Source organism: Oncorhynchus mykiss, unplaced genomic scaffold (assembly GCF_057628025.1).
Source record: "Oncorhynchus mykiss isolate SJ-2025 unplaced genomic scaffold, ASM5762802v1 scaffold93, whole genome shotgun sequence".
Taxonomy (NCBI): domain Eukaryota; kingdom Metazoa; phylum Chordata; class Actinopteri; order Salmoniformes; family Salmonidae; genus Oncorhynchus; species Oncorhynchus mykiss.
Window position 1 is genome coordinate 2,595,001 of NW_028322092.1, and position 27,500 is coordinate 2,622,500.

The 27,500-nt window shown below is 50.8% G+C and overlaps 1 protein-coding gene across 1 annotated transcript in view; it reads left to right on the plus strand.

The window, feature by feature from the left end:
- The window catches only part of LOC110513475 (intermembrane lipid transfer protein VPS13B), a gene marked incomplete at its 3' end in the record, with an annotated part of 690,119 nt that overhangs the window by 447,499 nt on the left and 215,120 nt on the right, over positions 1–27,500 (plus strand). Inside the window, 2 exon segments of the mRNA XM_090228566.1 lie at positions 19,326–19,560; positions 24,926–25,146. Coding sequence (XP_090084692.1) covers positions 19,326–19,560; positions 24,926–25,146 — 456 coding nt within the window.

Here is a 27,500-nt window from a genome sequence, read left to right on the forward strand (position 1 = left end):
GCTGGAGTCCTGCTAGCTGGCTGTTACAGGGAGGCTGGAGTCCTGCTAGCTAGCTGTTATAGGGAGGCTGGAGTCCTGCTAGCTGGCTGTTATAGGGAGGCTGGAGTCCTGCTAGCTGGCTGTTATAGGGAGGCTGGAGTCCTGCTAGCTGGCTGTTATAGGGAGGCTGTAGTCCTGCTAGCTGCCTGTTATAGGGAGGCTGGAGTCCTGCTAGCTAGGACCTGGCTGTTATAGGGAGGCTGGAGTCCTGCTAGCTGGCTGTTATAGGGAGGCTGGAGTCCTGCTAGCTGGCTGTTATAGGGAGGCTGGAGTCCTGCTAGCTGGCTGTTATAGGGAGGCTGGAGTCCTGCTAGCTGGCTGTTATAGGGAGGCTGGAGTCCTGCTAGCTGGCTGTTATAGGGAGGCTGGAGTCCTGCTAGCTGGCTGTTATAGAGAGGCTGGAGTCCTGCTGGCTGGCTGTTATAGAGAGGCTGGAGTCCTGCTAGCTGGCTGTTATAGGGAGGCTGGAGTCCTGCTAGCTGGCTGTTATAAGGAGGCTGGAGTCCTGCTAGCTGGCTGTTATAGGGAGGCTGGAGTCCTGCTAGCTGGCTGTTATAGGGAGTCTGGAGTCCTGCTAACTGGCTGTTATAGAGAGGCTGGGGTCCTGCTAGCTAGCTGTTATAGGGAGGCTGGAGTCCTGCTAGCTGGCTGTTATAGGGAGGCTGGAGTCCTGCTAGCTGGCTGTTATAGGGAGGCTGGAGTCCTGCTAGCTAGCTGTTATAGGGAGGCTGGGGTCCTGCTAGCTAGGACCTGGCTGTTATAGGGAGGCTGGAGTCCTGCTAGCTGGCTGTTATAGGGAGGCTGGAGTCCTGCTAGCTGGCTGTTTATAGGGAGGCTGGAGTCCTGCTAGCTGGCTGTTATAGGGAGGCTGGTGTCCTGCTAGCTAGCTGTTATAGGCAGGCTGGGGTCCTGCTAGCTGGCTGTTGTAGGGAGGCTGTAGTCCTGCTAGCTGGCTGTTGTAGGGAGGCTGTAGTCCTGCTAGCTGGCTGTTATAGGGAGGCTGGAGTCCTGCTAGCTGGCTGTTATAGGGAGGCTGGAGTCCTGCTAGCTAGCTGTTATAGGCAGGCTGGGGTCCTGCTAGCTGGCTGTTATAGGGAGCCTGTAGTCCTGCTAGCTGGCTGTTATAGGGAGGCTGGGGTCCTGCTAGCTGGCTGTTATAGGGAGGCTGGGGTCCTGCTAGCTGGCTGTTATAGAGAGGTTGGAGTCCTGCTAGCTGGCTGTTATAGGGAGGCTGGAGTCCTGCTAGCTGGCTGTTATAGGGAGGCTGGAGGCCTGCTAGCTGGCTGTTATAGAGAGGCTGGTGTCCTGCTAGCTAGGACCTGGCTGTTATAGGGAGGCTGGGGTCCTGCTAGCTAGCTGTTATAGGGAGGCTGGAGTCCTGCTAGCTGGCTGTTATAGGGAGGCTGGAGGCCTGCTAGCTGGCTGTTATAGAGAGGCTGGTGTCCTGCTAGCTAGGACCTGGCTGTTATAGGGAGGCTGGGGTCCTGCTAGCTGGCTGTTATAGGGAGGCTGGGGTCCTGCTAGCTAGGACCTGGCTGTTATAGGGAGGCTGGAGTCCTGCTAGCTAGGAGCTGGCTATAACACTACCACTACTCGAGTCTAACCCTAACTATAACACTCCCACTACCCCAGTCTAACCCTAACTATAACTATAACACTACCACTACCCCAGTCTAACCCTAACTATAACACTACCACTAACCCAGTCTAACCCTAACTATAACACTACCACTAACCCAGTCTAACCCTAACTATAACACTACCACTACCCCAGTCTAACCCTAACTATAACACTACCAGCTACATCTGCTGTCCCCTCCCTTCTCAGACACTAACTCATATCCTCTTCTCTGCTACCTTTTCACATGTGGTTTTGTGGAAACAGTTACCCAGGGTGCACAGGCAGATTAGTGAGGTGTGTGTGTGTGTGTGGTGAGGTTGTGGGCGGTTAGGGTTGAGGTTAAGGTTAGCTGCTGAGGACCATCAGAGGCCCCCCGGGGCCCTTCCGTCCTCAGCTCAGCCATTTCAGGAAATACAGAAGATATTTCTCTCCGTCTCTCCGGGCCGTCCTTCCATCACACAGGAAGAAGATTACGTTTGGAGCCGGATCTGGTTTTACAAAACAAGGTGTTCTGTCCTGTGGTTGTTCCCGAGATGTTCCCAGGTCCAGAGCTTGGGAATGTTTTCATCAGGGATCCACGGGCAGGGTGTTTCTAATTTCCTCTCCTCTCCTCTCTCTCCTCTCTCTCTCCTCTTTATCTCTGGGCTGTTTCCTGTGGAACCCTATGGCTCGCTATACTCTGTGGTGAGTCACTGTTGTTTGGTGGAACAGAGAGAGCGAGATAGAGTGAGAAGGAGGGAGAGCGAGAGACAGACAGAGAGAGACAGAGAGAGAGAAGGAGGGAGAGAGAGAGGGGGGACTAGCTCCTGGGAGAGATGGACTCTGGCCTAGTGTATGTGCACACACACACACGTGTACAATCACTCACACACACACACATGCACACGCACACAGACACATCCCTGTAGTGATGGGGTTGTGTTTTGGTATAACCCAGGCTGCCTGTCCTCTCTACAGACGGTCATCTGCTAGTTTCACCAGAACGTTTCGAAGAGCTTCCCTCCTATGGTAATATTTGCCACTTCTACATGGGCCTTCAGATTAAACCATCCAGCCTTCAGATTAAACCATCCAGCCTTCAGATTAAACCATCCAGCCTTCAGATGAAACCATCCAGCCTTCAGATTAAACCATCCAGCCTTCAGATTAAACCATCCAGCCTTCAGATTAAACCATCCAGCCTTCAGATTAAACCATCCAGCCTTCAGATTAAACCATCCATCCTTCAGATTAAACCATCCAGCCTTCAGATTAAACCATTAGATTAAACCATCCAGCCTTCAGATTAAACCATCCAGCCTTCAGATTAAACCATCCAGCCTTCAGATTAAACCATTAGATTAAACCATCCAACCTTCAGATTAAACCATCCAGCATTCAGATTAAACCATCCAGCCTTCAGATTAAACCATCCAGCATTCAGATTAAACCATCCAGCCTTCAGATTAAACCATCCAGCCTTCAGATTAAACCATCCAGCCTTCAGATTAAACCATCCAGCATTCAGATTAAACCATCCAGCCTTCAGATTAAACCATTAGATTAAACCATCCAGCCTTCAGATTAAACCATTAGATTAAACCATCCAGCCTTCAGATTAAACCATCCAGCCTTCAGATTAAACCATCCAGCCTTCAGATTAAACCATCCAGCCTTCAGATTAAACCATTAGATTAAACCATCCAGCCTTCAGATTAAACCATCCAGCCTTCAGATTAAACCATCCAGCCTTCAGATTAAACCATCCAGCCTTCAGATTAAACCTTCAGATTAAACCATCCAGCCTTCAGATTAAACCATCCAGCCTTCAGATTAAACCTTCAGATTAAACCATCCATCCTTCAGATTAAACCATCCAGCCTTCAGATTAAACCATCCAACCTTCAGATTAAACCATCCAGCCTTCAGATTAAACCATCCAGCCTTCAGATTAAACCATCCAGCCTTCAAATTAAACCATCCAGCCTTCAGATTAAACCATCCAGCCTTCAGATTAAACCATCCAGCCTTCAGATTAAACCTTCAGATTAAACCATCCAGCCTTCAGATTAAACCTTCAGATTAAACCATCCAGCCTTCAGATTAAACCATCCAGCCTTCAGATTAAACCATCCAGCCTTCAGATTAAACCATCCAGCCTTCAGATTAAACCATCCAGCCTTTAGATTAAACCATCCAGCCTTCAGATTAAACCATCCATCCATACAGACTTTAAACTGTACACTGGTTTTTATTCTGCTTCCTTTTCATCTGCAGGAAAACCGGCCTTGTTGGACACAGATTCTCGTGTACTGGCTCGGTCATAACATTAAACCGGACAGGACAGATAAACCATCATGGTGTACTGGCTCGGTCATAACATTAAACAGGACAGGACAGATAAACCATCCTGGTGTACTGGCTCGGTCATAACATTAAACAGGACAGGACAGATAAACCATCCTGGTGTACTGGCTCGGTCATAACATTAAACAGGACAGGACAGATAAACCATCCTGGTGTACTGGCTTGGTCATAACATTAAACAGGACAGGACAGATAAACCATCCTGGTGTACTGGCTCGGTCATAACATTAAACAGGACAGGACAGAACAGATAAACCATCCTGGTGTACTGGCTCGGTCATAACATTAAACAGGACAGGACAGATAAACCATCCTGGTGTACTGGCTCAGTCATAACATTAAACAGGACAGGACAGATAAACCATCCTGGTGTACTGGCTCGGTCATAACATTAAACAGGACAGGACAGATAAACCATCCTCGTGTACTGGCTCGGTCATAACATTAAACAGGACAGGACAGATAAACCATCCTGGTGTACTGGCTCGGTCATAACATTAAACAGGACAGGACAGATAAACCATCCTGGTGTACTGGCTCGGTCATAACATTAAACAGGACAGGACAGATAAACCATCCTGGTGTACTGGCTCGGTCATAACATTAAACAGGACAGGACAGATAAACCATCCTGGTGTACTGGCTCGGTCATAACATTAAACAGGACAGGACAGATAAACCATCCTGGTGTTCTGGCTCGGTCATAACATTAAACAGGACAGGACAGATAAACCATCCTGGTGTACTGGCTCGGTCATAACATTAAACAGGACAGGACAGATAAACCATCCTGGTGTACTGGCTCGGTCATAACATTAAACAGGACAGGACAGATAAACCATCCTGGTGTACTGGCTCGGTTATAACATTAAACAGGACAGGACAGATAAACCATCCTGGTGTACTGGCTCGGTCATAACATTAAACAGGACAGGACAGATAAACCATCCTTGTGTACTGGCTCGGTCATAACATTAAACAGGACAGGACAGTAATATTGAACAGTACTGGACACAGCCTCTCCTACAGGGAGAGAGGAGGGACACATATTTAAAACAGTGGAATTGAAACAGGGTCCAGTCTACACGTGTGACTCCAAAAGGCCTGTCTGATTGGCTGGCCAGGAGTTCTGAGAACTGACATGATCTCCATATTTAGAACTCTGTGTTGTCAGGCCAACCCAGGGAAACAGAGAAAGACAGGCAGCCATTTCACCCCCAGGACAATCACACTAGGAACTAAAGCCTGGTCTGTAGCTGGCTGGCTGGTGGGCCACTGTGGAGGTAACTAGATCAACACACTAGGAACTAAAGCTGGGTCTGTAGCTGGCTGGTTGGTAGGCCACTGTGGAGGTCACTAGATCAACACACTAGGATCTAAAGCTGGGTCTGTAGCTGGCTGGTTGGTGGGCCACTGTGGAGGAGTGGAGGTAACTAGATCAACACACTAGGAACTAAAGCTGGGTCTGTAGCTGGCTGGCTGGTTGGGCCACTGTGGAGGAGTGGAGGTAACTAGATCAACACACGAGGAACTAAAGCTGGGTCTGTAGCTGGCTAGTTGGTGGGCCACTGGAGGTAACTAGATCAACACACTAGAAACTAAAGTTGAGTCTGTAGCTGGCTGGTTGGTGGGCCACTGGAGGAAACTAGATCAACACACTAGGGACTAAAGCTGGGTCTGTTGCTGGCTGGCTGGTGGGCCACTGTGGAGGTCACTAGATCAACACACTAGGATCTAAAGCTGGGTCTGTAGCTGGCTGGTTGGTGGGCCACTGTGGAGGAGTGGAGGTAACTAGATCAACACACTAGGAACTAAAGCTGGGTCTGTAGCTGGCTGGCTGGTTTGGCCACTGTGGAGGAGTGGAGGTAACTAGATCAACACACGAGGAACTAAAGCTGGGTCTGTAGCTGGCTAGTTGGTGGGCCACTGGAGGTAACTAGATCAACACACTAGGAACTAAAGCTGAGTCTGTAGCTGGCTGGTTGGTGGGCCACTGGAGGTAACTAGATCAACACACTAGGGACTAAAGCTGGGTCTGTTGCTGGCTGGCTGGTGGGCCACTGTGGAGGAGTAGGGGTAACTAGATCAACACACTAGGAACTTAAGCTGGGTCTGTAGCTGGCTAGTTGGTGGGCCACTGTAGGTAACTAGATCAACACACTAGGAACTAAAGCTGGGTCTGTAGCTGGCCAGTTGGTGGGCCACTGGAGGTAACTAGATCAACACACTAGGAACTAAAGCTGGGTCTGTAGCTGGCTGGTTGGTGGGCCACTGTGGAGGAGTGGGGCTAACTAGAGCAACACACTAGGAACTTAAGCTGGGTCTGTAGCTGGCTAGTTGGTGGGCCACTGTGGAGGTAACTAGATCAACACACTAGGAACTAAAGCCTGGTCTGTAGCTGGCTGGTTGGTGGGCCACTGTGGAGGAGTGGGGCTAACTAGATCAACACACTAGGAACTAAAGCCTGGTCTGTAGCTGGCTGGTTGGTGGGCCACTGTGGAGGAGTGGAGGTTATTAGATCAACACACAGCAGTGGGCTGGGGAACACAGGAGAGAAGAGAGGCCGTTTCAGTCTCACATCTCTGTTTAAGGAGAGGGGGGGGGGGGGGGTGTTAATTCAGGTGTCTTGGCTGGAAGCCAGGCCGGCTGCAAAATGCCCTTTTATTCTGCACATGGTCATTGACTGTACAATCACAGGGGAGAATATGAGCTGTGTGTGTGTGTATGGTGTGTGTGTCTGTTTCCGTGTGTGTGTGTGTGTGTGTGTGTCTAAACCAGCATAAGGAATGTATTGGTGTGTTTTTCCAGAGACTTCCTGGTTGAAATGAAGAAATGTTTTAGTTTCCTGTTCTAGTTCAGAAAGTTTTCAATAGAGTCTGTTGAGGTGGTGATGATGCTACCTGCCTTATACACACACACACACACACACACACACACACACACACACACACACACATACACACACACCACACACACACCACACACACACACACACACACACACACGGAAACAGACACACACACACACACACACACACACACACACCACACACACCACACACACGCACACACACACACACATACACACACACCACACACACACCACACACACCACACACACACACACACACACACACACACACACACACACACACACACACCACACACACCACACACACCACACACACACACACACCTACACACACCACACACACACCACACACACCACACACACACACACACACACACACACACACACACACACACACACACACACGGAAACAGACACACACACACACACACACACACACACACACACACACACACACACCACACACACACACACACACACACACAAACTACACGATCCAGCCCAACATCCTCTCCTGTGTACTAGGTAGGGAATAGGGTTTTGTTTGGGACCAGACCTTCCAACCATTCCCATTAGTCTGCATCTGTTTCCTTCCTATAGACCTGGTGTTAGTCAGTCCTTCCTATAGACCTGGTGTTAGTCAGTCCTTCCTATAGACCTGGTGTTAGTCAGTCCTTCCTATAGACCTGGTGTTAGTCAGTCCTTCCTATAGACCTGGTGTTAGTCAGTCCTTCCTATAGACCTGGTGTTAGGCAGTCCTTCCTATAGACCTGGTGTTAGGCAGTCCTTCCTATAGACCTGGTGTTAGTCAGTCCTTCCTATAGACCTGGTGTTAGTCAGTCCTTCCTATAGACCTGGTGTTAGTCAGTCCTTCCTATAGACCTGGTGTTAGTCAGTCCTTGAACAAGTAATTTAATTAAGAAATTCGGCCCTTGGGGGGGGGGGGGGGGTAAAAGGCAAATATTCCACAGCTAAGGGCTGTGTCCAGGCACTCCGTGTTGCGTTGTGCCTAATAACCATACCACACCCCTCTCTGGCCTTATTCTTAAATTAAACTACTTGTTGAACTTCCCCGTGACCTCCTGAGAGAGTTACAGAGAGATGCGATAGAGACATGTTACATCCAGCCTTTAGATTAAACTACTGACCTCCTGAGAGAGTTACAGAGAGATGCGATAGAGATACATGTTACAGCCAGCCTTTAGATTAAACTACTGACCTCCTGAGAGAGTTACAGAGAGATGCGATAGAGATACATGTTACAGCCAGCCTTTAGATTAAACTACTGACCTCCTGAGAGAGTTACAGAGAGATGCGATAGAGATACATGTTACAGCCAGCCTTTAGATTAAACTACTGACCTCCTGAGAGAGTTACAGAGAGATGCGATAGAGATACATGTTACAGCCAGCCTTTAGATTAAACTACTGACCTCCTGAGAGAGTTACAGAGAGATGCGATAGAGATATAACACGTGAGACTTAGACCACTTTGCTTTTCAGATACTAGTTGTGTCGCAGCCCTTAGAGTTGTGCCTCCTGTGTCCACGGTGGACACATCTGCCTCTTCCACAACTTTTAACCCCAAAATGGGAAACATTTTCACTCTCCTATTATGGTAAAAACCAAAACACTGATGTTGTTGTTGTAATCACTGAATGTTTTTGGTCATTTTGGCGTAATAGAACTCTGTGCTTTTCCACCAGCCAGGCATCTGATGGAACGGTCCAAACTCCCTTCACCTGCCTGACCTTTAACCCCCCCCCCAACCCACACCTGTCACTTCTCAGTAGGGGAGATGGTCCATGTACCCCACTCCTTCCAAAACTCTGTTTATTGGCCTGTCGCTGAGCTGTCAAACACAATTATCTCCAATACCCAATGACCTCGTACCATATTTTACCCCTGTAGCTAGCTCTCTCCATAAGAACACACAGTGTCCAGATTACCCCTGTAGCTAGCTCTCTCCATAGGAACACACAGTGTCCAGATTAACCCTGTAGCTAGCTCTCTCCATAGGAACACACAGTGTCCAGATTAACCCTGTAGCTAGCTCTCTCCATAGGAACACATAGTGTCCAGATTACCACTGTAGCTAGCTCTCTCCATAGGAACACATAGTGTCCAGATTACCACTGTAGCTAGCTCTCTCCATAGGAACACACAGTGTCCAGATTACCCCTGTAGCTAGCTCTCTCCATAGGAACACACAGTGTCCAGATTAACCCTGTAGCTAGCTCTCTCCATAGGAACACACAGTATCCAGATTAACCCTGTAGCTAGCTCTCTCCATAGGAACACACAGTGTCCAGATTAACCCTGTAGCTAGCTCTCTCCATAGGAACACACAGTGTCCAGATTGACTCAGATTAACCCTGTAGCTAGCTCTCTCCATAGGAACACACAGTGTCCAGATTACCCCTGTAGCTAGCTCTCTCCATAGGAACACACAGTGTCCAGATTACCCCTGTAGCTAGCTCTCTCCATAGGAACACACAGTTACCAGATTGACTCAGATTACCCCTGTAGCTAGCTCTCTCCATAGGAACACACAGTGTCCAGATTAACCCTGTAGCTAGCTCTCTCCATAGGAACACACAGTGTCCAGATTAACCCTGTAGCTAGCTCTCTCCATAAGAACACATAGTGTCCAGATTACCCCTGTAGCTAGCTCTCTCCATAGGAACACACAGTGTCCAGATTAACCCTGTAGCTAGCTCTCTCCATAAGAACACATAGTGTCCAGATTACCCCTGTAGCTAGCTCTCTCCATAGGAACACACAGTGTCCAGATTACCCCTGTAGCTAGCTCTCTCCATAGGAACACACAGTGTCCAGATTAACCCTGTAGCTAGCTCTCTCCATAGGAACACACAGTGTCCAGATTAACCCTGTAGCTAGCTCTCTCCATAGGAACACACAGTGTCCAGATTAACCCTGTAGCTAGCTCTCTCCATAGGAACACACAGTGTCCAGATTACCTCTGTAGCTAGCTCTCTCCATAGGAACACACAGTGTCCAGATTACCTCTGTAGCTAGCTCTCTCCATAGGAACACACAGTGTCCAGATTAACCCTGTAGCTAGCTCTCTCCATAGGAACACACAGTGTCCAGATTAACCCTGTAGCTATCTCTCTCCATAGGAACACACAGTGTCCAGATTGACTCAGATTACCCCTGTAGCTAGCTCTCTCCATAGGAACACACAGTGTCCAGATTACCCCTGTAGCTAGCTCTCTCCATAGGAACACACAGTGTCCAGATTAACCCTGTAGCTAGCTCTCTCCATAGGAACACACAGTGTCCAGATTAACCCTGTAGCTAGCTATCTCCATAGGAACACACAGTGTTCAGATTAACCCTGTAACCAGCTCTCTCCATAGGAACACACAGTGTCCAGATTACCCCTATAGCTAGCTCTCTCCATAGGAACACACAGTGTCCAGATTAACCCTGTAGCTAGCTCTCTCCGTAGGAACACACAGTGTCCAGATTACCCCTGGAGCTAGCTCTCTCCATAGGAACACACAGTGTCCAAATTGACTCAGATTACCCCTGTAGCTAGCTCTCACCATAGAAACACACAGTGTCCAGATTAACCCTGTAGCTAGCTCTCTCCATAGGAACACACAGTGTCCAGATAACCCCTGTAGCTAGCTCTCTCCATAGGAACACACAGTGTCCAGATTGACTCAGATTACCCCTTTAGCTAGCTCTCTCCATAGGAACACACAGTGTCCAGATTTACCCTGTAGCTAGCTCTCTCCATAGGAACACACAGTGTCCAGATTGACTCAGATTACCCCTGTAGCTAGCTCTCTCCATAGGAACACACAGTGTCCAGATTACCCCTGTAGCTAGCTCTCTCCATAGGAACACACAGTGTCCAGATTAACCCTGTCGCTAGCTCTCTCCATAGGAACACACAGTGTCCAGATTAACCCTGTAGCTAGCTCTCTCCATAGGAACACACAGTGTCCAGATTAACCCTGTAGCTAGCTCTCTCCATAGGAACACACAGTGTCCAGATTAACCCTGTAGCTAGCTCTCTCCATAGGAACACACAGTGTCCAGATTAACCCTGTAGCTATCTCTCTCCATAGGAACACACAGTGTCCAGATTAACCCTGTAGCTAGCTCTCTCCATAGGAACACACAGTGTCCAGATTACCCCTGTAGCTAGCTCTCTCCATAGGAACACACAGTGTCCAGATTAACCCTGTAGCTAGCTCTCTCCATAGGAACACACAGTGTCCAGATTACCCCTGTAGCTAGCTCTCTCCATAGGAACACACAGTGTCCAGATTAACCCTGTAGCTAGCTCTCTCCATAGGAACACACAGTGTCCAGATTAACCCTGTAGCTAGCTCTCTCCATAGGAACACACAGTGTCCAGATTAACCCTGTAGCTAGCTCTCTCCATAGGAACACACAGTGTCCAGATTAACCCTGTAGCTAGCTCTTTCCATAGGAACACACAGTGACCAGATTACCCCTGTAGCTAGCTCTCTCCATAGGAACACACAGTTTCCAGATTACCCTGTAGCTAGCTCTCTCCATAGGAACACACAGTGTCCAGATTAACCCTGTAGCTAGCTCTCTCCATAGGAACACACAGTGTCCAGATTAACCCTGTAGCTAGCTCTCTCCATAGGAACACACAGTGTCCAGATTAACCCTGTAGCTAGCTCTCTCCATAGGAACACACAGTGTCCAGATTAACCCTGTAGCTAGCTCTCTCCATAGGAACACACAGTGTCCAGATTACCCCTGTAGCTAGCTCTCTCCATAGGAACACACAGTGTCCAGATTACCCCTGTAGCTAGCTCTCTCCATAGGAACACACAGTGTCCAGATTACCCCTGTAGCTAGCTCTCTCCATAGGAACACACAGTGTCCAGATTACCCCTGTAGCTAGCTCTCTCCATAGGAACACACAGTGTCCAGATTACCCCTGTAGCTAGCTCTCTCCATAGGAACACAGTGTCCAGATTACCCCTGTAGCTAGCTCTCTCCATAGGAACACACAGTGTCCAGATTAACCCTGTAGCTAGCTCTCTCCATAGGAACACACAGTGTCCAGATTAACCCTGTAGCTAGCTCTCTCCATAGGAACACACAGTGTCCAGATTAACCCTGTAGCTAGCTCTCTCCATAGGAACACAGTGTCCAGATTAACCCTGTAGCTAGCTCTCTCCATAGGAACACACAGTGTCCAGATTAACCCTGTAGCTAGCTCTCTCCATAGGAACACACAGTGTCCAGATTACCCCTGTAGCTAGCTCTCTCCATAGGAACACACAGTGACCAGATTACCCCTGTAGCTAGCTCTCTCCATAGGAACACACAGTGTCCAGACTACCCCTGTAGCTAGCTCTCTCCATAGGAACACACAGTGTCCAGATTGCCAATGTAGATAGCGCTCTCCATAGGAACACACAGTGCCCAGATTACCCCTGTAGCTAGCTCTCTCCATAGGAACACACAGTGTCCAGATTAACCCTGTAGCTAGCTCTCTCCATAGGAACACACAGTGTCCAGATTAACCCTGTAGCTAGCTCTCTCCATAGGAACACACAGTGTCCAGATTACCCCTGTAGCTAGCTCTCTCCATAGGAACACACAGTGTCCAGATTACCCCTGTAGCTAGCTCTCTCCATAGGAACACACAGTGTCCAGATTACCCCTGTAGCTAGCTCTCTCCATAGGAACACACAGTGTCCAGATTAACCCTGTAGCTAGCTCTCTCCATAGGAACACACAGTGTCCAGATTAACCCTGTAGCTAGCTCTCTCCATAGGAACACACAGTGTCCAGATTAACCCTGTAGCTAGCTCTCTCCATAGGAACACAGTGTCCAGATTAACCCTGTAGCTAGCTCTCTCCATAGGAACACACAGTGTCCAGATTAACCCTGTAGCTAGCTCTCTCCATAGGAACACACAGTGTCCAGATTACCCCTGTAGCTAGCTCTCTCCATAGGAACACACAGTGACCAGATTACCCCTGCAGCTAGCTCTCTCCATAGGAACACACAGTGTCCAGATTACCCCTGTAGCTAGCTCTCTCCATAGGAACACACAGTGTCCAGATTGCCAATGTAGATAGCGCTCTCCATAGGAACACACAGTGCCCAGATTACCCCTGTAGCTAGCTCTCTCCATAGGAACACACAGTGTCCAGATTGACTCAGATTACCCCTGTAGCTAGCTCTCTCCATAGGAACACACAGTGTCCAGATTACCCCTGTAGCTAGCTCTCTCCATAGGAACACACAGTGTCCAGATTGACTCAGATTACCCCTGTAGCTTGCTCTCTCCATAGGAACACACAGTGTCCAGATTGACTCAGATTACCCCTGTAGCTAGCTCTCTCCATAGGAACACACAGTGTCCAGATTACCCCTGTAGCTAGCTCTCTCCATAGGAACACACAGTGTCCAGATTGACTCAGATTACCCCTGTAGCTAGCTCTCTCCATAGGAACACACAGTGTCCAGATTACCCCTGTAGCTAGCTCTCTCCATAGGAACACACAGTGTCCAGATTACCCCTGTAGCTAGCTCTCTCCATAGGAACACACAGTGTCCAGATTACCCCTGTAGCTAGCTCTCTCCATAGGAACACACAGTGTCCAGATTGACTCAGATTACCCCTGTAGCTAGCTCTCTCCATAGGAACACACAGTGTCCAGATTGACTCAGATTACCCCTGTAGCAAGCTCTCTCCATAGGAACACACAGTGTCCAGATTACCCCTGTAGCTAGCTCTCTCTATAGGAACACACAGTTTCCAGATTACCTCTGTAGCTAGCTCTCTCCATAGGAACACACAGTGTCCAGATTACCCCTGTAGCTAGCTCTCTCCATAGGAACACATAGTGTCCAGATTAACCCTGTAGCTAGCTTTCTCCATAGGAACACACAGTGTCCAGATTACCCCTGTAGCTAGCTCTCTCCATAGGAACACACAGTGACCAGATTACCCCTGTAGCTAGCTCTCTCCATAGGAACACACAGTGTCCAGATTAACCCTGTAGCTAGCTCTCTCCATAGGAACACACAGTGTCCAGATTACCCCTGTAGCTAGCTCTCTCCATAGGAACACACAGTGACCAGATTACCCCTGTAGCTAGCTCTCTCCATAGGAACACACAGTGTCCAGATTACCCCTGTAGCTAGCTCTCTCCATAGGAACACACAGTGTCCAGATTGACTCAGATTACCCCTGTAGCTAGCTCTCTCCATAGGAACACACAGTGTCCAGATTGACTCAGATTACCCCTGTAGCTAGCTCTCTCCATAGGAACACACAGTGTCCAGATTACCCCTGTAGCTAGCTCTCTCCATAGGAACACACAGTGTCCAGATTGACTCAGATTACCCCTGTAGCTTGCTCTCTCCATAGGAACACACAGTGTCCAGATTGACTCAGATTACCCCTGTAGCTAGCTCTCTCCATAGGAACACACAGTGTCCAGATTACCCCTGTAGCTAGCTCTCTCCATAGGAACACACAGTGTCCAGATTGACTCAAATTACCCCTGTAGCTAGCTCTCTCCATAGGAACACACAGTGTCCAGATTACCCCTGTAGCTAGCTCTCTCCATAGGAACACACAGTGTCCAGATTACCCCTGTAGCTAGCTCTCTCCATAGGAACACATAGTGTCCAGATTACCCCTGTAGCTAGCTCTCTCCATAGGAACACACAGTGTCCAGATTACCCCTGTAGCTAGCTCTCTCCATAGGAACACACAGTGTCCAGATTGACTCAGATTACCCCTGTAGCTAGCTCTCTCCATAGGAACACACAGTGTCCAGATTGACTCAGATTACCCCTGTAGCTAGCTCTCTCCATAGGAACACACAGTGTCCAGATTGACTCAGATTAACCCTGTAGCAAGCTCTCTCCATAGGAACACACAGTGTCCAGATTACCCCTGTAGCTAGCTCTCTCTATAGGAACACACAGTTTCCAGATTACCTCTGTAGCTAGCTCTCTCCATAGGAACACACAGTGTCCAGATTACCCCTGTAGCTAGCTCTCTCCATAGGAACACATAGTGTCCAGATTAACCCTGTAGCTAGCTCTCTCCATAGGAACACACAGTGTCCAGATTACCCCTGTAGCTAGCTCTCTCCATAGGAACACACAGTGACCAGATTACCCCTGTAGCTAGCTTTCTCCATAGGAACACACAGTGACCAGATTACCCCTGTAGCTAGCTCTCTCCATAGGTACACACAGTGTCCAGATTACCCCTGTAGCTAGCGCTCTCCATAGGAACACACAGTGTCCAGATTGACTCAGATTACCCCTGTAGCTAGCTCTCTCCATAGGAACACACAGTGTCCAGATTGACTCAGATTACCCCTGTAGCTAGCTCTCTCCATAGGAACACACAGTGTCCAGATTACCCCTGTAGCTAGCTCTCTCCATAGGAACACACAGTGTCCATATTGACTCAGATTACCCCTGTAGTATTACAAACCACCTCATGTCAAGCTGTCATTTCACTGTGTGGCCCTGAGCATCAACCCTACTGTGAACCACGGGCTCTGTTCTCCTCTTCTCTCTCCCCTCTGACCGTGAACCACAGACTATGTTCTCCTCTTCTCTCTCTCCCCTCTGGCCATGAAACACAGTAACACACATTTTCCATTGTGAATCAATGCGTGGTCATGGTACAACGACTGGACACAAACACCACGGCTTTGACAGGGGAGAAGAGGAGAGGGGGGGGGGGGGGGGGGGGGGGAGTTAGAGAGAAATATAGAGAGAGAGAGATGGGGGGAGAGAGAGAGAGAGAGAGGAGAGAGAGAGGGGGGGAGCGAGAGAGAGAGGGAGAGAGAGAGAGAGGGGGGGGAGCAACAGAGAGTGGAGAGAGAGAGAGAGAGCGCAAGGGAGAGCTGGTGTAACAGAGATGCTGTCATTGGTTTTGGCAGTGGTCTCAGCAGTTGATATTCTGACATCAGGCTGTTTACACTCTCTTCTCTTCCCTCTGGTTGAATCTGTTCGTACAAGCACCACAGGCATAGAGCTCTTTCTCTCTCTGTTACTCTCTCTCTCTCGCTGACTCTGTCTCTCTGACTCTCTTTCTCTCTCTGACTCTCTCTTTCTCTCTGACTTTCTCTCTCTCTCTCTGATTCTCTCTGTGACTATCTCTCTCTCTCTGACTCTCTCTTTCTCTCTGACTCTCTCTCTCTCTCTCTGACTCTCTCTGACTCTCTCTGTGACTATCTCTCTCTCTCTGACTCTCTATTTCTCTCGCTGACTCTCTCTCTATCTCTCTCTCTGACTCTCTCTGACTCTTCCACCCCCCCCCTTCATTAACAGCACAACCTCAGGGAGACCCAGGAGCATGTCCTGGTCTCCCAGGGTGACTTAGGGGCTGAGGGAGTCCTACCTGTTAGTTATAGTCCTACCTGTTAGTCCTACCTGTTAGTCCTACCTGTTAGTCCTTGTCCTACCTGTTCCTCCCCACACTCTGAATGTGGGAGATAGTGACTGTGACAGAAGCCCTCCATGGTGACTGTGACAGAAGCCCTCCATGGTGACTGTGACAGAAGCCCTCCACAGTGACTGTGACAGAAGCCCTCCATGGTGACTGTGACAGAAGCCCTCCATGGTGACTGTGACAGAAGCCCTCCATGGTGACTGTGACTGAACCCTCCACGGTGACTGTGACTGTAGCCTACATGGTGACTGTGACTGAACCCTCCATGGTGACTGTGACTGAACCCTCCATGGTGACTGTGAATGTGACTGTGACTGAAACACTCCACGGTGACTGTGACTGAACCCTCCACGGTGACTGTGACTGAAACACTCCACGGTGACTGTGACTGAACCCTCCACGGTGACTGTGACTGAACCCTCCATGGTGACTGTGACTGAACCCTCCACGGTGACTGTGACTGAACCCTCCATGGTGACTGTGACTGAACCCTCCATGGTGACTGTGACTGAACCCTCCATGGTGACTGTGACTGAACCCTCCATGGTGACTGTGACTGAACCCTCCATGGTGACTGTGACTGAACCCTCCACGGTGACTGTGACTGAACCCTCCATGGTGACTGTGACTGAACCCTCCACGGTGACTGTGACTGAACCCTCCATGGTGACTATGACTGAACCCTCCACGGTGACTGTGACTGAACCCTCCATGGTGACTGTGACTGAACCCTCCATGGTGACTGTGACTGAACCCTCCATGGTGACTGTGACTGAACCCTCCATGGTGACTGTGACTGAACCCTCCACGGTGACTGTGACTGAACCCTTCATGGTGACTGTGACAAAAGCCCTCCATGGTGAATGTGACTGAACCCTCCATGGTGACTGTGACTGAAGCCTCCATGGTGACTGTGACTGAACCCTCCATAGTGACTGTGAAGCCCTCCATGGTGAATGTGACTGAGCCATCCATGGTGAATGTGACTGAACCCTCCACGGCGGCTGTGACTGAAGCCCTCCACAGTGACTGTGACTGAAGCCCTCCATGGTGACTGTGACTGAAGCCCTCCATGGTGACTGTGACAGAAGCCCTCCACAGTGACTGTGACTGAAGCCCTCCATGATAACTGTGACTGAAGCCCTCCATAGTGACTGTGAATGAACCCTCCATGATAACTGACTGAAACCCTCCATAGTGACTGTGACTGAAGCCCTCCATGGTGACTGAAGCCCTCCGTGGTGACTGTGACTGAAGCCCTCCATAGTGACTGTGACTGAAACCCTGTGAATGAACCCTCCACGGTAACTGTGACTGAAGCCCTCCATGGTGACTGAAGCCCTCCATGGTGACTGTGACTGAAGCCCTCCATAGTGACTGTGACTGAAGCCCTCCATGGTGACTGTGACTGAAACCCTGTGAATGAACCCTCCACGGTAACTGTGACTGAAGCCCTCCATAGTGACTGTGACTGAAACCCTGTGAATGAACCCTCCACGGTAACTGTGACTGAAGCCCTCCATGGTGACTGAAGCCCTCCATAGTGACTGTGACTGAAGCCCTCCATGGTGACTGAAGCCCTCCATGGTGACTGAAGCCCTCCATGGTGACTGAAGCCCTCCATGGTGACTGTGACTGAAGCCCTCCATAGTGACTGTGACTGAAACCCTCCACGGTGACTGTGAATGAACCCTCCACGGTAACTGTGACTGAAGCCCTCCTTTTTAACTGTGGGAACTGGGATTACACCCTGTCTGTGTTTCCCCCCCCTGCCTCAGATTAGTGACCTAAACTACCTCACGCCGCACACAGGAAAAGCACATATTTCCTTATTCATGATTGATCTGCGCTCGCCATAGATGGCCTCATGGGCAGTTACCACCGTGAGTTACCCAGTGTTTGTTTCTCTGGATTCTGTGGCTTTGAACAGTGTCCAACAAGAGAAAAACTTGACACAATGCGGAGAGATTAGTTTTGTACGGGTCAGATTTAGGAGCGAAGGGACATGTGCTTTTCCATTACACCAGTGTTGTCCTTCTGAGGAGTTTTAACCAGCCTTGTCGTGTAAACACTGAGACAGCACAGAGTTCATGGTCTGTTGAAGACTAAGTTACTCTGGTACAGAAACCCCCCTCCCTGCTCCTCACAGCTCCTCCCTGCCCCTCCCTGCTCCTCACAGCTCCTCACTGCTCCTCCCTGCTCCTCACTGCTCCTCCCTGCTCCTCCCTGCCCCTCACTGCCCCTCCCTGCTCCTCCCTGCTCCTCACTGCTCCTCACTGCTCCTCCCTGCTCATCACTGCTCCTCCCTGCTCCTCCCTGCTCCTCACTGCTCCGCACTGCTCCTCCCTGCTCCTCACTGCTCCTCACTGCCCCTCCCTGCTCCTCACTGCCCCTCACTGCCCCTCACTGCTCCTCCCTGCTCCTCACTGCCCCTCCCTGCTCCTCACTGCTCCTCCCTGCTCCTCACTGCCCCTCCCTGTTCCTCACTGCCCCTCACTGCCCCTCCCTGCTCCTCCCTGCTCCTCACTGCCCCTCCCTGCTCCTCACTGCTCCTCCCTGCTCCTCACTGCCCCTCCCTGTTCCTCACTGCCCATCACATCTCCTCCCTGCTCCTCAAGCTGTTGTTGTGTTGTATGTATTCATTTGATGCACAGTTCTAATGGTGCACCATCTCTCTTCTTCTCTCTCCTCCTCTTCCTCTCTCTCCTCTTCTTCTCTCCTCCTCTTCTTCTCTCTCCTCCTCTTCCTCTCTCTCCTCTTCTTCTCTCCTCCTCTTCCTCTCTCCTCCTCTTCCTCTCTCTCCTCTTCTTCTCTCCTCCTCTTCCTCTCTCTCCTCTTCTTCTCTCTCTCCTCTTCTTCTCTCCTCCTCTTCCTCTCTCTCCTCTTCTTCTCTCCTCCTCTTCTTCTCTCCTCCTCTTCTTCTTCTCTCCTCCTCTTCTTCTCTCCTCCTCTTCTTCTCTCTCCTCCTCTTCTTCTTCTCTCCTCCTCCAGTTGGATCTCCAGTCATGCTGTGTGTTCCTCCCCAACGACAGCCTCCCCTCTCCCAGCACCATTATCTGTGGAGACATCCCCGGTACTGTCCGTAGCTGGTACCACAACCAGGCCACCATGCCTGGGACTCTGGTAGTCTGCCTGCCCCATATCACTGTGCTGTCTGCTGGACACAAATACATGGAGCCCCTGCAAGACCTCCCCTTCATGGTGTCCAGGCCCATACTGGAGGAAGGTAGGTTATTACACGTTATTACACCTGTTATAACACCTGTTATAGCAGGACCTCCCCTTCATGGTGTCCAGGCCCATACTGGAGGAAGGTAGGTTATTACATGTTATTACACCTGTTATAACACCTGTTATAGCAGGACCTCTCCTTCACGGTGTCCAGGACCAGACTGGAGGGAGGGAGGTAGTTATTACACCTGTTATAGCAGGACCTCTCCTTAATGGTGTCCAGGACCATACGGAGGAAGGGAGGTTGTTATAACACCTGTTATAGCAAGACCTTCCCTTCATGGTGTCCAGGCCCATACTCGAGGAAGGTAGGTTATTACATGTTATTACACCTGTTATAACACCTGTTATAGCAGGACCTCTCCTTCATGGTGTCCAGGACCAGACTGGAGGGAGGGAGGTTGTTATAACACCTGTTATAGCAGGACCTCTCCTTCATGGTGTCCAGGACCAGACTGGAGGAAGGGAGGTGGTTATTACACCTGTTATAGCAGGACCTCTCCTTCATGGTGTCCAGGACCAGACTGGAGGGAGGGAGGTAGTTATTACACCTGTTATAGCAGGACCTCTCCTTCATGGTGTCCAGGACCAGACTGGAGGAAGGGAGGTTGGTCATAACACCTGTTATAGCAGGACCTCTCCTTCATGGTGTCCAGGACCAGACTGGAGGGAGGTTGTTATAACACCTGCTATAGCAGGACCTCTCCTTCATGGTGTCCAGGACCAGACTGGAGGGAGGTTGTTATAACACCTGTTATAGCAGGACCTCTCCTTCATGGTGTCCAGGACCAGACTGGAGGGAGGTTGTATTCTGAATCGTATATGGGAGGTTGTTATAACACCCAAATCATGTCCCAAATCAGAACCAAATGAGCCCTAGCTGTCCCAAATCAGAACCAAATGAGCCCTAGTTGTCCCAAATCAGAACCAAATGAGCCCTAGCTGTCCCAAATCAGAACCAAATGAGCCCTAGCTGTCCCAAATCAGAACCAAATGAGCCCTAGCTGTCCCAAATCAGAACCAAATGAGCCCTAGCTGTCCCAAATCAGAACCAAATGAGCCCTAGCTGTCCCAAATCAGAACCAAATGAGCCCTAGCTGTCCCAAATCAGAACCAAATGAGCCCTAGCTGTCCCAAATCAGAACCAAATGAGCCCCAGCTGTCCCAAATCAGAACCAAATGAGCCCTAGCTTTCCCAAATCAGAACCAAATGAGCCCTAGCTGTCCCAAATCAGAACCAAATGAGCCCTAGCTGTCCCAAATCAGAACCAAATGAGCCCTAGCTGTCCCAAATCAGAACCAAATGAGCCCCAGCTGTCCCAAATCAGAACCAAATGAGCCCTAGCTGTCCCAAATCAGAACCAAATGAGCCCTAGCTGTCCCAAATCAGAACCAAATGAGCCCTAGCTGTCCCAAATCAGAACCAAATGAGCCCTAGCTGTCCCAAATCAGAACCAAATGAGCCCTAGCTGTCCCAAATCAGAACCAAATGAGCCTTGGCTGTCCCAAATCAGAACCAAATGAGCCCTAGCTGTCCCAAATCAGAACCAAATGAGCCCTAGCTGTCCCAAGTCAGAACCAAATGAGCCCTAGCTGTCCCAAATCAGAAACAAATGAGCCCTAGCTGTCCCAAATCAGAACCAAATGAGCCCTAGCTGTCCCAAATCAGAACCAAATGAGCCCTAGCTGTCCCAAATCAGAACCAAATGAGCCCTAGCTGTCCCAAATCAGAACCAAATGAGCCCTAGCTGTCCCAAATCAGAACCAAATGAGCCCCAGCTGTCCCAAATCAGAACCAAATGAGCCCTAGCTGTCCCAAATCAGAACCAAATGAGCCCTAGCTGTCCCAAATCAGAACCAAATGAGCCCTAGCTGTCCCAAATCAGAACCAAATGAGCCCTAGCTGTCCCAAATCAGAACCAAATGAGCCCTAGCTGTCCCAAATCAGAACCAAATGAGCCCTAGCTGTCCCAAATCAGAACCAAATGAGCCCTAGCTGTCCCAAATCAGAACCAAATGAGCCCTAGCTGTCCCAAGTCAGAACCAAATGAGCCCTAGCTGTCCCAAATCAGAAACAAATGAGCCCTAGCTGTCCCAAATCAGAACCAAATGAGCCCTAGCTGTCCCAAATCAGAACCAAATGAGCCCTAGCTGTCCCAAATCAGAACCAAATGAGCCCTAGCTGTCCCCCTAAACGTCTGGAACATGGACATGAGGAAGAGGACATGTTGAACACTGTGGGATGCTTGTGGTCGTATTCCTCATTTACCTTGAGAAATGACAGATCACCGGTCTTAGAGGCGAGACTGTTAGTGTGTGTGTGTGTGTGTGTGTGTGTGTGTGTGTGTGTGTGTGTGTGTGTGTGTGTGTGTGTGTGTGTGTGTGTGTGTGTGTTAGATCGATATATAGTACCGCTGTCTCTACATGTGGTGAAGGTGAGGTTGACATAGCCATGTCTATTCCTCCTCTAGAACATTCCGCCGTGCTCTCTGACAGAAAACGGGGGGGGGGGGGGGGACCCTGTTTTTATTTTTTTTTAAACTCCCTCGCTGGCTAAATGACATCAGAGTTGGGCACACACAGATTAACACAAAAAACCCCTCAGAACAAACACTTACATCAGCGGTCTGTCAGTGTAACAGTTAAAAGGAACGACCCCGTGGGTCTGGTAAATCATTCCCTGGCTTTGAAGGGCTCTTCATCTCTCATGGTTAATGCCCCGGATCAGAGCTAGCTGGGCTGCCTGGTAGAGATGTAGCGTGGCCGTTGCCTGGGGAAACGGGCTCTCTCCTTGTGTGTCTCTCTCTCTCTCTCTCAGGGAAACGGGCTCTCTCCTTGTGTGTGTCTCTCTCTCTCTCTCTCTCAGTGAAACGGGCTCTTTCCTTGTGTGTCTCTCTCTCTCAGGGAAACGGGCTCTCTCCTTGTGTGTCTCTCTCTCTCAGGGAAACGGGCTCTCTCCTTGTGTGTCTCTCTCTCTCAGGGAAACGGGCTCTCTCCTTGTGTGTCTCTGTCTCAGGGAAACGGGCTCTCTCCTTGTGTGTCTCTCCTTGTGTGTCTCTGTCTCAGGGAAACGGGCTCTCTCCTTGTGTGTCTCTTTCTCAGGGAAACGGGCTCTCTCCTTGTGTCTCTCTCTCTCAGGGAAACGGGCTCTCTCCTTGTGTGTCTCTCTCTCAGGGAAAACGGGGTCTCTCCTTGTGTGTCTCTGTCTCAGGGAAACGGGCTCTCTCCTTGTGTGTCTCTCTCTCTCAGGGAAACGGGCTCTCTCCTTGTGTGTCTCTCTCTCTCAGGGAAACGGGCTCTCTCCTTGTGTGTCTCTCTCTCTCAGGGAAACGGGCTCTCTCCTTGTGTGTCTCTGTCTCAGGGAAACGGGCTCTCTCCTTGTGTGTCTCTTTCTCAGGGAAACGGGCCGTGTGTGTGTGTGTGTGTGTTTAGGTGTGTGTGTGTGTGTGTGTGTGTTTAGATGTTGGACTCTCCACGCCTCCTCCTCCCCTACCAGCCAACAGTAATATGTTAGACTCTGAGGACCGTGAAACCAGGGTGGTCACCCTTAAATCAGGAGATGCCTGTCTGTCTCTGCCAACTGGGACCAGGCCCACCTTACTGCCTGGCCTGGCTGGTTGCCTGCCTCTGTCTCTGCCAACTAGGACCAGGCCCACCTTACTGCCTGGCCTGGCTGCCTGTCTCTGCCAACAAGGACCAGGCCCACCTTACTGCCTGGCTTGGCTGCCTGTCTCTGTCTCTGCCAACTAGGACCAGGCCCACCTTACTGCCTGGCCTGGCTGCCTGTCTCTGTCTCTGCCAACTAGGACCAGGCCCACCTTACTCCCTGGCCTGGCTGCCTGTCTCTGTCTCTGCCAACTAGGACCAGGCCCACCTCACTGCCTGGCCTGGCTGCCTGTCTCTGTCTCTGCCAACTAGGACCAGGCCCACCTCACTGCCTAGCCTGGCTGCCTGTCTCTGTCTCTGCCAACTAGGACCAGGCCCACCTCACTGCCTGGCCTGGCTTCCTGTCTCTGTCTCTGCCAACTAGGACCAGGCCCACCTTACTGCCTGTCTCTGTCTCTGCCAACTGGGAGCAGGCCCACCTTACTGCCTGGCCTGGCTGACCCTAACCCCTCTATGGCTCCAGTAGTGATGATTCTATGCCAAATGTCCTCCCTGAAGCCTCATCCTAAGTGTCAGCACCTGCTTCCTGTTGTCCTCCCTGAAGCCTCATCCTAAGTGTCAGCACCGGCTTCCTGTCGTCCTCCCTGAAGCCTCATCCTAAGTGTCAGCACCTGCTTCCTGTCGTCCTTCCTGAAGCCTCATCCTAAGTGTCAGCACCTGCTTCCTGTTGTCCTCCCTGAAGCCTCATCCAAAGTGTCAGCACCTGCTTCCTGTCGTCCTCCCTGAAGCCTCATCCTAAGTGTCAGCACCTGCTTCCTGTCGTCCTTCCTGAAGCCTCATCCTAAGTGTCAGCACCTGCTTCCGGTCGTCCTTCCTGAAGCCTCATCCTAAGTGTCAGCACCGGCTCCCTGTTGTCCTTCCTGTCTCCCTGTATTAACCCTGTCTCTCTCCCTTCCCCCCTGTCTCTCTCCCTTCCCCCTGTCTCTCTCCCTTCCCCCTGTCTCTCTCCCTTCCCCCTGTCTCTCTCCCCCTTCCCCCTGTCTCTCTCCCTTCCCCCCTGTCTCTCTCCCTTCCCCCCTGTCTCTCTCCCTCCCCCCCTGTCTCTCTCCCTTCCCCCCTGTCTCTCTCCCCCTTCCCCCCTGTCTCTCTCCCTTCCCCCCTGTCTCTCTCCCTCCCCCCTGTCTCTCTCCCTTCCCCCCTGTCTCTCTCCCTTCCCCCCTGTCTCTCTCCCTTCCCCCCTGTCTCTCTCCCTTCCCCCCTGTCTCTCTCCCTTCCCCCCTGTCTCTCTCCCTTCCCCCCTGTCTCTCTCCCTTCCCCCCTGTCTCTCTCCCCCTTCCCCCCTGTCTCTCTCCACCTCCCCCCTGTCTCTACACCTCCCCCCTGTCTCTCTCCCTTCCCCCCTGTCTCTCTCCCTTCCCCCTGTCTCTCTCCCCCTTCCCCCCTGTCTCACTCCACCTCCCCCTGTCTCTACACCTCCCCCCTGTCTCTCTCCCTTCCCCCCTGTCTCTCTCCCTTCCCCCCTGTCTCTCTCCCTTCCCCCCTGTCTCTCTCCCTTCCCCCCTGTCTCTCTCCCTTCCCCCCTGTCTCTCTCCCTTCCCCCCTGTCTCTCTCCCTTCCCCCCTGTCTCTCTCCCTTCCCCCCTGTCTCTCTCCCCCTTCCCCCCTGTCTCTCTCCACCTCCCCCCTGTCTCTACACCTCCCCCCTGTCTCTCTCCCTTCCCCCCTGTCTCTCTCCCTCCCCCCTGCCCTGCCCAGGTGATGCCTTCCCGTGGACCATAACCCTGAGCCAGTTCAGTGTGTACACCCTGTTGGGTCAGCAGCGGTCTCTGAGTCTCCTGGAGCCGATGGGCTGTACCTCCACCCTGGCCGTCACCTCCCACAAACTGCAGGCCGCGGGCCCCGAAGGACGCCACGCCTTCATCGTCTGTCTGCACGTTGACCTGGAACCTCTGAACATCAAGGTCTCTAACCCCCAGGTTAGTAGATACATACACACACTCTGACCCCCAGGACCCCCAGGTTAGTAGATACATACACACACTCTGACCCCCAGGACCCCCAGGTTAGTAGATACATACACACACTCTGACCCCCAGGACCCCCAGGTTAGTAGATACATACACACACTCTAACCCCCATGACCCCCAGGTTAGTAGATACATACACACACTCTGACCCCCAGGACCCCCAGATTAGTAAACACATACACACACTCTGACCCCCAGGACCCCCAGATTAGTAAATACATACACACACTCTAACCCCCAGGACCCCCAGGTTAGTAGATACATACACACACTCTGACCCCCAGGACCCCCAGATTAGTAAATACATACACACACTCTAACCCCCAGGACCCCCAGGTTAGTAAATACATACACACACTCTGACCCCCAGGACCCCCATGTTAGTAAATACATACACACACTCTGACCCCCAGGACCCCCATGTTAGTAAATACATACACACACTCTAACCCCCAGGTTAGTAAATACATACACACACTCTAACCCCCAGGACCCCCAGGCTAGTAAATACATACACACACTCTGACCCCCAGGACCCCCATGTTAGTAAATACATACACACACTCTAACCCCCGACCCCCAGGACCCCCAGGTTAGTAGATACATACACACACTCTGACCCCCAGGACCCCCAGGTTAGTAAATACATACACACACTCTGACCCCCAGGTTAGTAGATACATACACACACTCTAACCCCCAGGACCCCCAGGTTAGTAAATACATACACACACTCTGACCCCCAGGACCCCCAGGTTAGTAGATACATACACACACTCTAACCCCCCAGGACCCCCAGGACCCCCAGGTTAGTAAATACATACACACACTCTAACCCCCAGGACCCCCAGGTTAGTAAATACATACACACACTCTAACCTCCAGGACCCCCAAGACCCCCAGGTTAGTAAATACATACACACACTCTAACCCCCAGGACCCCCAGGTTAGTAAATACATACACACACTCTAACCCCCGGGACCCCCAGGACCCCCAGGTTAGTAGATACATACACACACTTTAACCCCCAGGACCCCCAGGTTAGTAAATACATACACACACTCTAACCCCCGGGACCCCCAGGTTAGTAAACACATACACACACTCTAACCCCCGACCCCCAGGACCCCCAGGTTAGTAAACACATACACACACTCTAACCCCCGACCCCCAGGACCCCCAGGTTAGTAAATACATACACACACTCTAACCCCCAGGACCCCCAGGCTAGTAAATACATACACACACTCTGACCCCCAGGACCCCCATGTTAGTAAATACATACACACACTCTAACCCCCGACCCCCAGGACCCCCAGGTTAGTAGATACATACACACACTCTGACCCCCAGGACCCCCAGGTTAGTAAATACATACACACACTCTGACCCCCAGGTTAGTAGATACATACACACACTCTAACCCCCAGGACCCCCAGGTTAGTAAATACATACACACACTCTGACCCCCAGGACCCCCAGGTTAGTAGATACATACACACACTCTAACCCCCCAGGACCCCCAGGACCCCCAGGTTAGTAAATACATACACACACTCTAACCCCCAGGACCCCCAGGTTAGTAAATACATACACACACTCTAACCTCCAGGACCCCCAAGACCCCCAGGTTAGTAAATACATACACACACTCTAACCCCCAGGACCCCCAGGTTAGTAAATACATACACACACTCTAACCCCCGGGACCCCCAGGACCCCCAGGTTAGTAGATACATACACACACTTTAACCCCCAGGACCCCCAGGTTAGTAAATACATACACACACTCTAACCCCCGGGACCCCCAGGTTAGTAAACACATACACACACTCTAACCCCCGACCCCCAGGACCCCCAGGTTAGTAAACACATACACACACTCTAACCCCCGACCCCCAGGACCCCCAGGTTAGTAAATACATACACACACTCTAACCCCCAGGACCCCCAGGACCCCCAGGTTAGTAGATACATACACACACTCTGACCCCCAGGAACCCCAGGTTAGTAAATACATACACACACTCTGACCCCCAGGACCCCCAGGTTAGTAGATACATTCACACACTCTGACCCCCAGGACCCCCAGGTTAGTAGATACATACACACACTAGTAGAGAAGCTTAGAGAACAGTGCATTTCAGTAGAGAAGTCTCCCCCTGTCTCTGTCTGTCTCTCTGTCTGTCTCTCTCTGTCTCTGTCTGTCTGTCTCTGTCTCTGTCTCTCTCTCTGTCTCTCTCTGTCTCTGTTTCTGTCTCTCTCTCTCTCTGTCTGTCTCTCCCTGTCTCTCTCTCTCTAT